At 44.4% G+C, this 15,079-nt stretch overlaps 1 protein-coding gene across 2 annotated transcripts in view; it reads left to right on the top strand.

Moving 5' to 3' along the window:
- Positions 1–15,079, top strand: part of CCDC22 (coiled-coil domain containing 22) — a 33,738-nt gene that overhangs the window by 15,044 nt on the left and 3,615 nt on the right. For both annotated transcript variants that reach the window (XM_061613984.1, XM_061613985.1), the window contains exons 8-17: positions 1,630–1,836; positions 2,208–2,264; positions 5,097–5,216; positions 5,917–6,036; positions 6,552–6,668; positions 6,756–6,857; positions 8,974–9,081; positions 13,005–13,100; positions 13,204–13,263; positions 13,349–13,423. In XM_061613984.1, coding sequence (XP_061469968.1) covers positions 1,630–1,836; positions 2,208–2,264; positions 5,097–5,216; positions 5,917–6,036; positions 6,552–6,668; positions 6,756–6,857; positions 8,974–9,081; positions 13,005–13,100; positions 13,204–13,263; positions 13,349–13,423 — 1,062 coding nt within the window. The remainder of the gene's footprint in view (positions 1–1,629; positions 1,837–2,207; positions 2,265–5,096; positions 5,217–5,916; positions 6,037–6,551; positions 6,669–6,755; positions 6,858–8,973; positions 9,082–13,004; positions 13,101–13,203; positions 13,264–13,348; positions 13,424–15,079) is intronic.

The raw sequence follows: 15,079 nt of genomic DNA on the forward strand, positions 1-15,079 counted from the left end.
CATCTTGCTCCAAAAGTCTGGATTTAACCATAGTCCCTATGTTCTGGCCTTGGCATAGTGCAGGGGGTGGGGAACAGTCCAGGTGTGGCCTGCCAGGCTTTCCCATTTGGCTTGCGAGGCTGTTTTGAGGAAGCCACTCCCACCCACCCTCCACCTGACATCATACATATATAATGTCAGATGTGGGGTAGATAAGGGCAGGGTTTCAAAAGGAACAAGCAGGAGCTTAAAGTGGGCTCTTGATGGTTCCTTGCTGGAGCAAGGCATGCTCCCAACTGCCCATCAGCTAGTAGGAGCACACCTTGTTCAAGGAAAGGGAAAGCAGATTTCATTGAATGGAAACCGCTTCTCCCTCTCAGCACTGTTCTTTGAAGCCATCCTTTGTGGCCCCTTTCCATCTCCAATATAGGAGGTGGGAAGGAACCATATGTGAAGGTTTTTTTTTTTTTTTATTAATAATTTTTATTCAAATTTTTCAAAAAACAAACAAAACAAAGTCAAAAAAACATAACAATACCACAACAAAAAATAAAAAATAAAATAGTTGACTTCCGATTTGTCGCAGATCAGCTATAAGTATACAATATACATCAAACCTGTCCCTTAATATATACATACAGAATCCCTTTTCTCCATAGGCTGTCTTAATTAATCGTCAAATCCCAATATCATCATTTTATTTTGATCTTTCAACAAAAAGTCTAAGAGAGGCTTCCATTCCTTAAGAAATGTATCTGTCGATTTTTCTCTAAGTAAACATGTCAATTTATCCATTTCTACTAAGTCCATTAATTTCAATAGCCATTCTTCCATTGTTGGTGTTGATTCCATTTTCCACTTTTGTGCATATAATAATCTTGCTGCCGTAATCATATATAATATTATTCTTCCATATTTCTTTTCTATTTGTTTATCCATAAAACCCAATAAAAAAAATTCTGGTTTTGATTGAATATTTATCTTTAGAATTTTTTGCATCTTCCTACCTATCTGTGCCCAAAATGATTTTGCCTTTTTACACAGCCACCACATATGATAAAATGATCCTTCTTGTTGTTTACATTTCCAACAAACATTAGAAACATTACTATACATTTTTGACAATTTTTCTGGAGTCATATACCAACGGTACATCATTTTATAAAAATTTTCTTTAAGATTATAGCATAGTGTAAATTTCAAGCCTTTTTTCCACATATTTTCCCATTGATCCATTTGTATGTTATAACCAAAATTTTTTGCCCACTTTACCATACACTCTTTTACTTGTTCTTCCTCCATATCCATTTTCAATAAGAGTTTATACATATGTGAAGGTTTTGTGAATGACAATTTGAAAGCCCTTTTTGCAATCCTTCCCATGCTCGTTCTTTGCATCTCCAGCTTCAGTGATGTCATGTGATTAACAGGGTGGGTTGCCCTGGCCACCAGTCAAAGTTTGCCTGCAGGGTGGAGCCAGATAAAAATCTGACTCCTGGAGCCCACCCCTGGTTTGGTGGAATAGAATCCACTCATCCCAATCCCAGTTTTGAAGGTTGCTGTTCCCAGGAAATTTTGCTTGCCGCTCCCCTCCCTTACCAATCGACACTGCATTAGCTGTAACCCTATTTCCCTTTGCCCTTCCCTCAGGAGTACCGCCAATGGAAGCATCAGCGACTGCAGCATCGCCTCCTGGACCAGTTACGGCAAACATCTCCTCATGCTGGGTCTACCCACCAGGGAACAGCCTGTGACCTCATTCAGCTCCTGGGTACTTTTGGTGCTGGGCTTGAGCATGCTGGGGCTCTGGCCAAGGGCTCTCGCTTCATCCATACTCAGCACTTGGCCTATAAGCAGGTATGAGAGGGAATTGGGGGGGGGGGACATATGATTTTGGTTTAAAGTGGGGAAGCGGGCTTTAAAAAAGAGATCATTGAACATCTAGGGCAAAGGGATTTGAGTTATTTAGCTGAAGAATTTCATTTGTGGAAATATGTTAAGGAGCAAGTGGGGGGGGTGGAACATATAAGACAGATGTGGGCAATCTTTGGCTCTCCAGATGTTGTTGAACTACAACTCCCATCAGCCCCAGTAACCACAGCCAATGGCCAGGGATGATAGGAGTTGTCATTCAGCTATATCTGGAGGACCAAGGGTTCCCCACCCCTGATGTAAGGGAAGGTGTAATGGTAACAGTCTAAGATGCTCTCCATTTGGTATGCCTACAGGAGGCAGAATCCCCAACACAAGTGGAGGCGATGCCAATCTCCCAGACAACAGAACAGGTAAAACTAATTGAGGAGCTCTGCCTAAGATGCAGGCACTGGGGAAAGCCAGTTCTATTTAGTTCATTCATGGCAAGAATATAGATTGAGAAGGGGCGTCCTATTTTGTGGGCAGAGAGTTTTGGCAAAAAATATCAGCATATATTACACTTACTCTGCTTTTTAAAATAATGAAGACCGCACATATATTCAAAGGCCTATTATATTCACATGTGCTCCGTACCCATGGATGAGTATCACTTGTTCAATCATACCTTACTAATTCCACATTTTAGCTTACAAAATTAGAGGATCTGTCAATTTACTCTTCTGTGACTTATACCCTGGAGCACTGAGAATGCCTCTGATGTGGAGTTTAGGAACTGTTGCTGAACTCTGAAAATACGAGGTGAGGTTTTTCACTCCAAGGGGACGTTTTTAGCACTCATCATTGCAGAGGAGAAAAAAGGCACCCTGATAATATGAAAAAACTTCTGCTAAGTGCTTAGAAACTAGTTTTCAACCATTGATACCTATTTACTTAGGTTTATAGCCTGCCCCATTCGAAAGGCTTGGAACAAGTAATAAAGTATGAACGCTTTAGCAAGAGTGAATAAAAGTGCATTATATTGAGGCATTATTACAAACAATACAAAAGTCCAAACAGTTACGAAACACTTCTGAAGCTTGGACATCTGAGTTGCCTAGGTGTAGTGACATAACTTGGGGGGCGAGGAAGGTGGCTGCACCTGAGAAGCCATCTCTTTGTGCCCTTGCTGTCTGAATCTGACACACAGAGAGTATTAAGTGAGTGCCCTTACAAACTGTAAGAGAGCACATGGGGAGGTTATAGTCTTTTTGGTATATCAGGCCTCAAGCTGTTTTAGGGTTTTATAACCAGGACCCTTGAAAACCATTGCAGATGTTGAAGACCTTGTGTTCCAAGCAGCTTGCAGTTGGTGGCAAGACCTATTGGAAGGCCAGACCAACAATAAGCTTCTTGAGTAGAAACCAGTTCTTCCATTGTGTCACATAAGAACCAAAGGAAGGAAGTGTCCTAGCTTGGTTAAGGACTGGACACAGTATCAATATCTGTTCAAGGGGGAAGCATAACCAATGTGGTGTGCCTTGTACTGTTCCCCACACCCATGATTTTCAAGTGTACGACAGGCCTTTCTCTTTTATTAAGTTTTATTAATGTTTTCAAAAACAAATGGTGGTAAAGGAAAACCAAAGGAGATAAAAATAGAAACAATAATACAGATGGGAAATAGTCCAAAGTCAAAGCAGTGATAATACAGCAATTCCATCTGGACATCAGAACTCTTTATGGAAATGGCATTCAGCCATTCCATTCCAACAAGGCATTTGGTTATTCAGTGGGTGATTAGTGCAACCTTCATCATTGGCATATGTTAACGCAGGCCACCGAGATTCATTAAAAGTATCTGACTTAATCACTCCCCTGCATATTCTGTTTTGTTCCAGTACTTTTTCTTAGAGAGTGATGTTTCAGGCTTTTGCCCGCCAACCACATTATGAACAAACAACTATGCCAGTGATGGGCAATTTCTAGTCTTTCAGCTGACAATAAGAACACAATTAAAAGTTTATACAATACTACTTGCAAGGGCCCTGTCAACAAAGATAGCAACAACAATTGTGGCGAGGGAGGGTTACTTTGCAAAACAATAGCAGAAATCTCTTGAAAACTTCTAGTTGAGAAACACTGGGCAGGATACGTGTGGAAATATGACCCCAACATGTGGCAGCCCCGCCAGCACTCCTTTTGACAAAGATGGATTTATGCGCCCTGAATGAAGAGATGTACACAACAGGCCTTTCTGCATATCCAGTTCCCTGTTCCGAACTTCGGGCCATATTGAACTAACTTGTTGCACTAGTGGAAGCCTGCACAAGGATTCCCACTTGCGTAATGGTACTCCCCCCTCTCCTCCCCCCCTCCTCAAATTTGCTCTGGAGGGTTGGGAGAATCCCCCAGAACAGTGTGCAGGGAGAGGAGAGGAGAGATTGTTCTGTTAGGCAACCAGAAATGCTTGCGCTGAATAAACAGTCTCTTTAGCACTGTGTTGAATGCAACCCTTTGCCTCAGTTCTGGGTGACAATGTTGATCTGTAAGTTTTATTCGGTTTCCTGAGCTCTTTTGGATGGCTATCCTCTTTTGAAGACTGTTAGGATTATCAGAAGCAAGTCACTGATGAAATAATTCTGCTTATATTTGCAACAAGACCAATGTGTGAGGTGATGTGGCCCAGCTACTGTTGTGCCATAAACTTCAAGATACCCTCATACCCAGCAGCTTGCCTCTCGTTAAGAAGAAGAAGAATTTACTCAGTACAAAACCTATTCTGTGGGTTGCTGTCCTTGGTGGTGCTTCTGCGTCTCAGCCTCCCTCTTTAAAATTTATGACCAGAGAATCTCTGGAACCCAGAGTATCCAAATCTGGCTATATTGGGGCTGTATTGTGGGGGTAGTTTTTGGGGGAAATGTGGGTAGCTTGTCTTATATTTTGTTATGCATATTTGTTTTTTAAATTGAGTGTGTATGTTGTATGAACAACTTTTTAGTGTGTGAACAAAACTGAGGTAAAGTTTAGAACAGAGATCTGAATATGCAGAAAGGCCTGTCATACATTCTCTGAAATCTTTTGATGAAGAGTGGTTAAGAAATATTTTAAATAAAAAATATACTTTTATTAAGTGACAGATTGCATTGTATTTTTGCATAATGCAGGATTTGTTAAGACAGAATTCCAATACTCCCACACACACTGATTCTTGAGAACCCTTTTTTAAAATTCCTTTTTTCCTGCCCCCCCTTTTTTTTCTTTAGATGTTAAGGGAACGTCAGGCAACAGAACTGGAAACTTTGGAAGGTGAACTGGGCCACCTCATGAAGCAGACTGAGGAGCTTGAGGGCCAAATGGCCACGCTGGGGTTGACTCTCACACAGGTAAGAACAGGCAGGAGGGGCAACGCTCTTGTCTGGCTGAACCACACCAGCTAAAAGGGAAAATTCTCTCTAGTGCCCTCTTCAGCCTTGTGATGGCAGTGCAGCACCTCTGGCAGAGGAAAATCTGGTGGATCCTGGGGTCCCTGAAGGGACATTTGTTTGTTATTACATTTATATCCTACCTTTCCTCCAAGGAGCTCAAGCTGGTGTACAAACATGGTTCTCCCCCTTTCTAATTTTATCCTCACAACAAGCCTGTGAGGTAGGTTAGGCTAAGAGATCATGACTGGCCCAAGATCACCAGTGAGCTTCATGGCTGAGTGGGGATTTGAACCCCAGTCTCCCAAGTCCTAGTCCAACCCTCTCACCACTACACCACACTGGCTCTATATGGCTCTGAACTGAGGTGGCTACCTAACAGTTTAGGAATGTTAAGGGTGACAGAATGGGAGAAAGAAAGCACTAACCTGTGGGGCAGAGTACACTGGGAAGATCTCCTGAGGGAGCCACTTTGAAACCAACGGGAGATACACAAGAACACAAGCAGAGCTCTTGGGCGCCTCCCATTCATTTCAGCACAACTTGTGCAGGACAGCTTCTGGGAAGAGGGGGGAAGGAGCGCTGAAGCTGTGTGAAGCAGTGAGGTTGCCATTTGGGCTTCATCTTGGGTCAGTCCTGAGGGGATCCATCTCTTCCTCAGGTGGAAGGAGAGGTGCGGCAGCGACAGTTGAGAGTGACAGAGCAAGAGCAGGCCCTGCGGGTGAAGGGGTGTACTGTGGAGCTCCTGCCTGATGCAGAGAACAACATGGCTAAGCTGCAGGTACCAGGGCAGGGTGGGAGGGCACAGCCAGTGGATGGGACGGGGAAGCCCATCTTTCTCCTGTTTGGAAGTGGAGCAACCAGGGATGAAGAGATCTGGAGTAGGAATGGTTGGTATAATTACCATGAGGACCTTTGGGAAAAGGTTTTGAACCTTCATTGGTTCAGTGGCAAGATGCTTAGTAAAAGGGAGGCTGTAACCAGGAGTGGAAGCTGGGAAGAGCAACACCCTGAATCTGCATTTGGAGTTTTATTAAGCACACTCCCACCCATTTGTCAGATATCCTTGGTATGGTCCAAAGCAGGTTTGGAGGTGGCTGGTTGGTGGAGCAGAATTTATACTGGGGGGGGCGGGGGGGGGAAGAGAGGTTTAGTGCATGTGAATGTACAGAGGATTTATTCTGCTTTTTTCCCTGCTCCCTCTATAAATTGTATAGAATACTATGAAGCAAAGAGTTGGAAGGCAGAATAGCATAAAGGGGCTTAGAATCTCAATATCTCTTTTGCCTCCTTCAGGTGGTGGTTGAGAGCAGTGCACAGCGGGCCATCCAGCTAGCTGTCCAGTGGGAGAAGCACCGGGTGCCACTAATCCAGGAATTTCGACAGCTCAAGGCTCTGCATGACTCCAAGGAGGTGACAGAATCAAAAGGGGATGAGAGGAGTCTTTCCAAGGGTTGGAAGGCTTGACAGCAGTGACATTTTCTCTGCTTCTCCTTGCAGCTGGAATCATCGCGGCGTCTGTCAGAGATCAGGGACCTGCATGAGCGGATCCGATCAGCCGCTGATGAAGCTAAGCACAAGGATGATCTCTATAAACAGCTGGTTAGTGGCTTGGGCTGGGGTTCAGGAGTCATGTACATAAGAGGCATAAGACCAGGGCCAGCTCCAGGAATGCCAGGGCCCTTGGGCATCAGCTTGCCCTGGGCCCCGGTGTGTGTGTGTGTGTGCGTGTGTGCGCGCGGGCCCCCCACGTCCCCCCACCTACCTGTCTGCTGTCTTTTACCATTGCCCTTAACAAAGATGGCAGCCACAGTTTCCCTAAGGGGATGACGCCTCCGCCACCGTCTTTGTTGATGGCACGTGTGCGTGCTGCACGCACACATCTCTGCCATCAACTAAGATGGCGGCAGGGGCTTCAGTACCTTAGGGAAACCGTGGCCGCCATCTTTGTTAAGGGCAATGGTAAAAGACAGCAGACAGGTAGGTGGGGGGATGTGGGGGGGCTGCGGGTCGTGGAAGGGGAGTGGAGGGGCAGCTGAGAGGGGCCATTGGGCCAGTGTCCCACCTGGCTGTCCTTTAGAACCGGCCCTGCATAAGACCATTATCCAGGTGGCTGTGCCCTATGTGATTAAATTTCTATACAGTGGGGGTTGTCATCCAGCATCCATAGGCACCATGGTGCCTGCAAAGGCCTTCATTGGCACCCTCAGCAAGGTCCCCCTGACTCTGAGCTTTTATTTTATTTTATTTAAAAAAAGTCTTTAGCCCTCCTAAAAAGAAAGTTATGAAGCAAAATCTGCAGGTACTTTTCTAAGCAATTTCTGTGAAACTAGTCAGCCTGGCTGGTCTTGCCTGTTAGTGTTTTTAGCCAATGGATGAAGTCATACCTGTGACTGATAGGTGAGTTGTTTGGACACCAGACAACAGGAATCCCCGGGATCTTAAAGAGCTTACATTTTCCCCTCCCTTTTAGTGCCCTTTCCCACCTTCTGACTTATTTTTTAGTAGTCCTTAGAATCTCCATAGTTTGCCCTTCCTTTTTACGTAGCATTGTTTGCCCTTCCTTTTTACATTACAGATGCAGGATGCATTTAGCCTGTGGTGGGTTTGTCTGAGATAGCTACTCCCTAGAAGTTATTTTCTGCAAATTCTACTATACACTAATTGCAGGTGGATGGTTAAGAACCCCATTCCTAAATAGCAAATGCAAAATGTGAAAACTTTTCAAAGAGTCTTGGGTATGTCTTTTGCTGTGCAGGAGTTAAAGTAGTCACTCATTAAGCATTCACCATACTGTTAACTTACAGTACAATATATACATGTCTTCTTCAGAAAGTTTTTTTGTGTTTAATGGGGCTTACTCCCAGGTGAATGGGTACAGGATGGCAGCCTAGAATTTGGTTTACGACTGGCATTTGGGGGGAAATCAGGGTTCTTCTGCCTTTAACAGCTGTATTGCCAGAATTGGGCCCAGCAGAACATGGTTGACTGCCCATGGTAAACATGAGGTTGTGTACATGGGGATGGGGGAGGGAGGGAAGCAGCAATTATTGTACTCTCATTTTCATATGCCATCCCGCATGGCAGCCATTTTGTGTTATGCCATGCCCTCTATGGCAGACATTTTGTGACTGGCACCCTCAGCACTCTCTCAAAATTTGTTCTTCTTTATTTGTTCCTTTTTGTTCCTCTTTTTTTGTTCCTCTTTGTTCCTTTTTTTACTGTTCCTCTTTCTTTGTAATTAGGATGTATTGTCTAACTTGACATGGGTGACTGGAATCTTGAATATATTCTTGCCACCTCCAATACTATTGAAGGGATTTATCCATTTCATACGTCAAATTGTTAACATTAGATACAATCCAGTCTGGCCTCAGTCAGCCTATGTCTGGGCTGTACCACTTCATGGAATACTCCTTCATATTTTTTAAATACCTGTGCATTGAAAACTGGTGTGTCAGTCAGAGGGAACTAGTTAATGCTAGTTTTCTGTGTGCAGGGGTCTTTAAATGTGTGAATGGAGGAGCATTCAGTTTTGGTACAGCCTGGACACAGGTCTACCACCTCACTGAGTACTAAGCCTCTGAGTCCTTCTGCACAGTGAAATGGGGCTAAGCGTGGAGAAATATGAGCCCCTTCAAAGAGCCCCTGTACCTTTTACACATCTGTATCCTTGTTGTGGCCCATTCCCATTTCTGCTTTCATTCTTTGCATTCAGCTTGTGGAGTTGGAGTCCCTTCCCAAGGATGTCTCCCGCTCTGCCTATACTCAGCGCATCCTGGAAATTGTCAGCAATATTCGTAAGCAGAAGGAAGAGATCACAAAGGTAAAAAAAAAGCAACTCAAGTTTTCTCAGATGTAACTTTAAGTGGCTCTACATTATCAGCAATCCCGTGTGCTGTGTCCACCTCAAACTGCTAGTGAGGAAAACAGAACATTTCAGTGGTCCTTCCACGGTAAAAACTAGGGGCTTTGCCCCACCAACCAGCCTTTCCAATCCATCTCCTTCCTTTATGCTTGCCTGCCTCCATCTCCCTCCTCTACTGGCCCAGCAGCTCTCAGAAGTCCGTTATCACACTGTGGTTTCCAGTGCCACCTGTCAGCGGCCAAACAAACTGCTGTGTGATGATATTCTTAGGCAAATATAGAACAGGAGACAGCTACAAACTTCTTTGTGCATACACAACTAGCATATCAAGGAAACGGTTTTCCTAACCTAGTTTTGAATGTACAAGGAGTTCTTAACCTGAGGAAACATACAAAAATCTGAAGTGGTACACATCAGAACAGATATGCCATGGTGGCGCTGATGATCATGTGTCCTGCAACTTAGGGGAATCTTCCGTAAGGCCAGGTGACATTGCACATTCATGTTCATCTGTTAATAACTGCAGTCCTAGGTGATGATTTGCATGTGTGAAATGGCTATCTTGGATTGATCAATAGCTTTCATATTTTGTCTCAAATACAGTACTTTTCCATAGGGGATCCTCACACTTGTAAGCTGAGAATCATCCAGTAACATACATGTGTAAATATGACCATTTACCTTAAAAAAGAACCTCTTAAGTAAAACACTTCTACTTTTTTTGCCACTAGGAGGCAAAACATTGTTTCCTGGTTGCAGTCCTGAACTACAGGAAATGGCAAAACATTTCCTTCTGTCCACGTCCTACCACAGAGATGGGGAAAGTCTTTAGAGTTGCACACCATTGCAGACTTTATTAGCATGCCTGGTCTAAAACTGAACTGATTTTGTTTTTGTAACTACCAATGCAAAATACAGAGCATCTTCACTGTAAAGGTAGGGAGGACTAGAACAATTGCTACTCTGCATCCATAGAGAATTGCACTGGGTGTCTCCCCCCCCCCCCGAACAGGCTGTGTATCACTGTAAATACTTTTTCTATCACTTTGATCCCCACAAAAAGCCCTTGGGACTACATAAATGGTGTACTGTGATTTCACACATATCAGAACTTGCCCAAGTGAAGGAAGTGTTCAGGAGAGTGTTCAACTTAGATACAGAAAGTCACTGAGGCGGGAGCAGTCAGGAAAGAGTGTGTAGCTTTCTCAGCAGCAGATTGTGCTTTCTCCAGGGGGTGGGGGAACCTGTGTGTTTTGGAAGTGTGGTTGAATGCAAATTTGGTGTACCTCTGACTCTGCATTCCATACATCAACAACTGTAGCATCCTCTGGTTCCTCACCTGTCTTGGTCATTCATGGGGAGGCTGTTGCACAACCAGAGTTAGTCGGCACAGCAGGCATGGTAGTAAAAAGAGTCTCAGTTTGCACCCACTTCCTGCACATTTGGTTTCATGCTAATGTACCAAGCTGATCAGCATTTTAGGAAACTGCTTTACAGAGCCCCCCCTTCTCCTTCAAGAGTAATGCCCATTGAATGCAGCTGAGAACTACATTAAAGTAATGGTTAGATATTTAATGTTTTTTTATGTATCTTCTACCTGCTTTTAAAAAAAAACTCTTTAAGAATGCATAGGAGTAGGGTGGTGTTTACCCTTAGGGTTAAACGAAATGACTGCAGATTCATCTGTTTGAAATGCCGAACTGCCACAATCTCCTGGGGAAGTGATGGATCCAATTTTAACAGCAAAAAGGGTGTACAGATGAGGGTGCTGAATCACCCCATCACCCTTGGCTTGCCTCCTCTTAGCTTCTTCCCACCCTGGCACTTTTATCAGCTATGTCAAAGATCCCTCCCCCTGGGGTTCCTTGCCCTCGGTACTCCAAGGGGGTTCTTTGCTTCTGAGAACAGTCCCCACCCCACTGGGTTCCCACTTCTCAAGCACACTTCTCCCTTTCCACGGAAGTAATTATCCCTGGTATTCACTGCCACCACCCTTCTTTCTAAATTCTTCCCCTGAGTGAAGGGACCTCACAGAACTATGTGATTTTAGACGGATTTACCCTCAGTAATCAATCCGTAGCATTCAGTAGCATTAGATTTAGAATCCTTAGTTCCAAGCCAATACACGCCTTTTATACAAAGATTGTCTATTTAAGAGTAGATATACAAAATATATATACAAAAGGAGAAATAGTAGTTTGATTCCTTAAAGCTAATCACCCTCAGGCAGGCTACACACTGTCATTGACATAACAAAAGGAGAGATGTTCAATACAGACACGAAACAAAAGAAAGACTTATCCTAACTAGGATCCTATACTTACATCCAAGTAACTCTATTCCTTCGTGGAGCAGCCGGGTTCCCAAACGGCTGTCCCTGTTACACGTCAGCGAGTCGAGGTCGATGGAACAAGGGGGAACTCTGTTTTGAAAGAACCTTCTTCATATTTATGGGTTTCTTTTCCTCAACAAGGAGGGGGGAAAGTAAATAGCCATATCCCGCCCCTGCTGGGGATCCCTTCCTTTGAAGTCTTTGAAGATTGAGAGAGCGAGACAGCATCATCCAGGTGTCCGATCTACAACATCCCCTCTTCCTGACTTTTAATCCCAGGAAGCTGATAAGGGGCAACACCTAAGAATCAGTTGCATTTCCTTGCAAGGTTGTAAATTGCGTGTCTGACACTGAGCTTCGGATCTTCCCCAGTAGGGAATCTTAAGGAAGCCACAGGCTCCCAGAATTCTCTCTGGTTACCTCACTTCAGCTTGACCAAAGTTAGCTATTCTTGACAAGCTAGGCTCCATATTAAAAATGATTTTGGGTGGAATGAAAAACACTTAAGGAGAAGGGCTGCGGGGGAGGAAGCTGTGAGCAAAGGGAGGGTTTCTGTGGTCCTCACTTGTCTGCTCCTTTTGCTGTTAAAATTGGACTACCATCCCCCTTTGTTTCTACATACTTGTAGCCATTCCAAGTTTTAACTGCATGGGGCTGCTTCGTTCACATACAGTTTGACCTCCCAAGTACAGCTGGTTCCAGATTTTATTGCTTCCCAAACTTCCACCCATCCATGCACAGCAGACAGACCCAGGAAGCAGAGCACAATATGTTGGATATACTTTTAAGTTTTAATTTTATCTGTTGAGTGGATGTTTTGTATTAAAGTTTTATGTAAACCATTCTGGGATTTGTGTATAAAGAGCAGTATGTAAATTGGACGGATGAATAAATTTTCTTCACTCTCTTCTGCACATATGTAAGGAACTTACAGACACAAATCTACCCCTCTGCCATGCAGGTAACAGACACAAGGAACGCAGACTCACAAAGAACAAGACCCCTCTTTCTTGCTACACCTCTGCACTCTCAGTGTGACTGATCTAGAGTGGAAGTGTGGGCTGGTGGCCAGGTGTGGGACTGACCAAGAAGCATAGCAGAGCCCATCTAAGATTGCTGAGTTGAGTGGGAACTGCCTTCTGGATTTAAAAACAAAGGCACTTCTGCCTGTATTGTTACTAGGACAATGGAACGTTACAATTCCCAGGGTCTGCAAATGCAGACCACGTGTCCGACCATCACACAAGTCCAAGCAAAGGTGATGGCCCTCAGCAGCATTTCTCATTGTCTCAGTTACAATGCCCTGCTGCCATGTGGGTCCCCAGCAGATGCCCAGCCATGCTGACCACCAATAGCAGCCCTTGCCCTGAGGGTGAAGCAGGCTGTTCATCAGATTCTTTACAGATTAGCAGTAGTAGTAGTATTTATGGAAGCCACCCTTTGTTCCTGAGGTTGAGATGTCATCAGCATTAGTAAGTCTGTTTATAATCTCAATTTCTTAGCACTCTCTATTCTTTATTTTTATTTATATATATATTTGCTTCTCAAGATCTTGTCAGATACCAAGGTGCTCCAGAAGGAGATCAATGGCCTCACTGGGAAGCTAGACCGGACCTTTGCTGTCACGGATGAGCTGGTTTTTAAGGTGAAGTCTGGGGATGATGGGGGACAGCAGGACCATTTTGGCGGGCCTTTCATTCCTTAACTTTTCCACCCATCCCTTCCATGTTCCACATTTCCTTCTGCAGGATGCCAAACGTGATGAGTCTGTGAGGAAGGCATATAAGTATTTGGCAGCCCTGCATGAGGTGAGGGATTTCCTTCAACAGTTATATATTCATATAAAACTGCTACACCCCTTCCCAGGTGACACTGCCTCTTCTTATCCCCTAGAACTGCAGTCAGCTGATCCAGACTATTGAGGATACAGGCACCATCCTGCGGGAAATCCGGGACCTAGAAGAGCAGGTAAGGCCGACCTGAAATGGGGAGGTTGCAGGAAATGCTTTCAGACATAGTGGGTAATGCTGTCTTGCAATAATCTGAATTTCTGCGCAGATGAAATTGTGTGAAAAATTAGGATACCTGGAAATCTTTTAACTCCCTTTTTGAAATAAAAATGCAGTTCTGACGCTTCCTTGCCATGCATGGGTGCCTGCCCCCTATAATAGCTTCCAGTCATGCTTTCTTTACGGCTTTCTTATCTGTCCCTTTGCTATGCTAAGAGCTTACAAATTTATTTATTTATTTATTTATTATTAATTGAATTTATATCCCGCCCCATAGCCGAAGCTCTCTGGGCGGTTCACAACAGATAAACATCCAATATACAATTAAAACATATATTAAACAAGTTAAAAACTAAACCTAATCAAACACATAAACAACTACAAAACTCAATACTAAATGTTAAATGTTAAAAAAGTATTAAATTGATTGAAATATTAAGATGTTAACAAGTTAAGATATCAATATCAAAATGTTAAAAATATTAAATATTAAAATGTTAAAATGCTTGGGAGAAGAGGAAGGTTTTTACCTGGCGCCGGAAAGATAACAATGTTGGCGCCAGGTGTACCTCATCAGGGAGAGAATTCCATAATTCGGGGGCCACCACTGAGAAAGCCCGTTTTCTCGTTGTCACCTTCCGGGCTTCTCTCTGAGTAGGCCCCCGTAGGAGGGCCTTTGATGTTGATCGCAGCGTACGGGTAGGTTCATATCGGGAGAGGGGTTCCATCAGGTATTGTGGTCCCAGGCCGTGTAAGGCTTTATAAGTTAAAACCAGCACCTTGAATCGAGCCCGGAAGCATATAGGCAGCCAGTGCAAGCGGGCCAGAATCGGTGTTATATGTTCGGACCTCCGAGTCCCTGTTAACAGTCTGGCCGCTGCATTTTGCACGAGCTGTAGCTTCCGAACCGTCTTCAAAGGCAGCCCCACATAGAGTGCATTGCAGTAGTCCAATTTAGAGGTTACCAGTGCATGGACAACTGAAGCAAGGTTTTCCCTGTCCAGATAGGGGCGTAGTTGGGCCACCAACCGAAGTTGATAGAAAGCACTCCGTGCTACCGAGGCTACTTGTGCCTCTAGTGACAAGGATGGTTCTAAAAGAACTCCCAAACTACGGACCTGCTCCTTCAGGGGGAGTGCAACCCCATCCAGGACAGGTTGAACATCCACCATCTGGTCAAGGGAACCACCTACTAACAGCATCTCAGTCTTGTCTGGATTGAGCCTCAATTTATTCGCTCTCATCCAGTCCATTACCACAGCCAGGCATTGGTTCAGCACCTTGACAGCCTCACCTGAAAAAGATGAACAGGAGAAGTAGAGCTGCGTGTCATCAGCATACTGGTGGCAGCGCACTCCAAAACTCCTGATGACAGCACCCAGCGGCTTCATGTAGATGTTAAAAAGCATGGGGGATAGTACTGACCCCTGTGGGACTCCATATTGGAGGGCCCAGGGTGCCAAGCAAAACTCCCCAAGCACTACCTTCTGGAGACGACCTGCCAAGTAGGAGCAGAACCACTGCCAAGCAGTACCTCCAACTCCCAGATCAGTGTGTCTCCCCAGAAGGATACCATGGTCGATGGTATCAAAAGCCGCTGAGAGATCAAGGAGAA

This window comes from Rhineura floridana, chromosome 3 (genome assembly GCF_030035675.1).
Source record: "Rhineura floridana isolate rRhiFlo1 chromosome 3, rRhiFlo1.hap2, whole genome shotgun sequence".
Classification (NCBI taxonomy): Eukaryota; Metazoa; Chordata; class Lepidosauria; order Squamata; family Rhineuridae; genus Rhineura; species Rhineura floridana.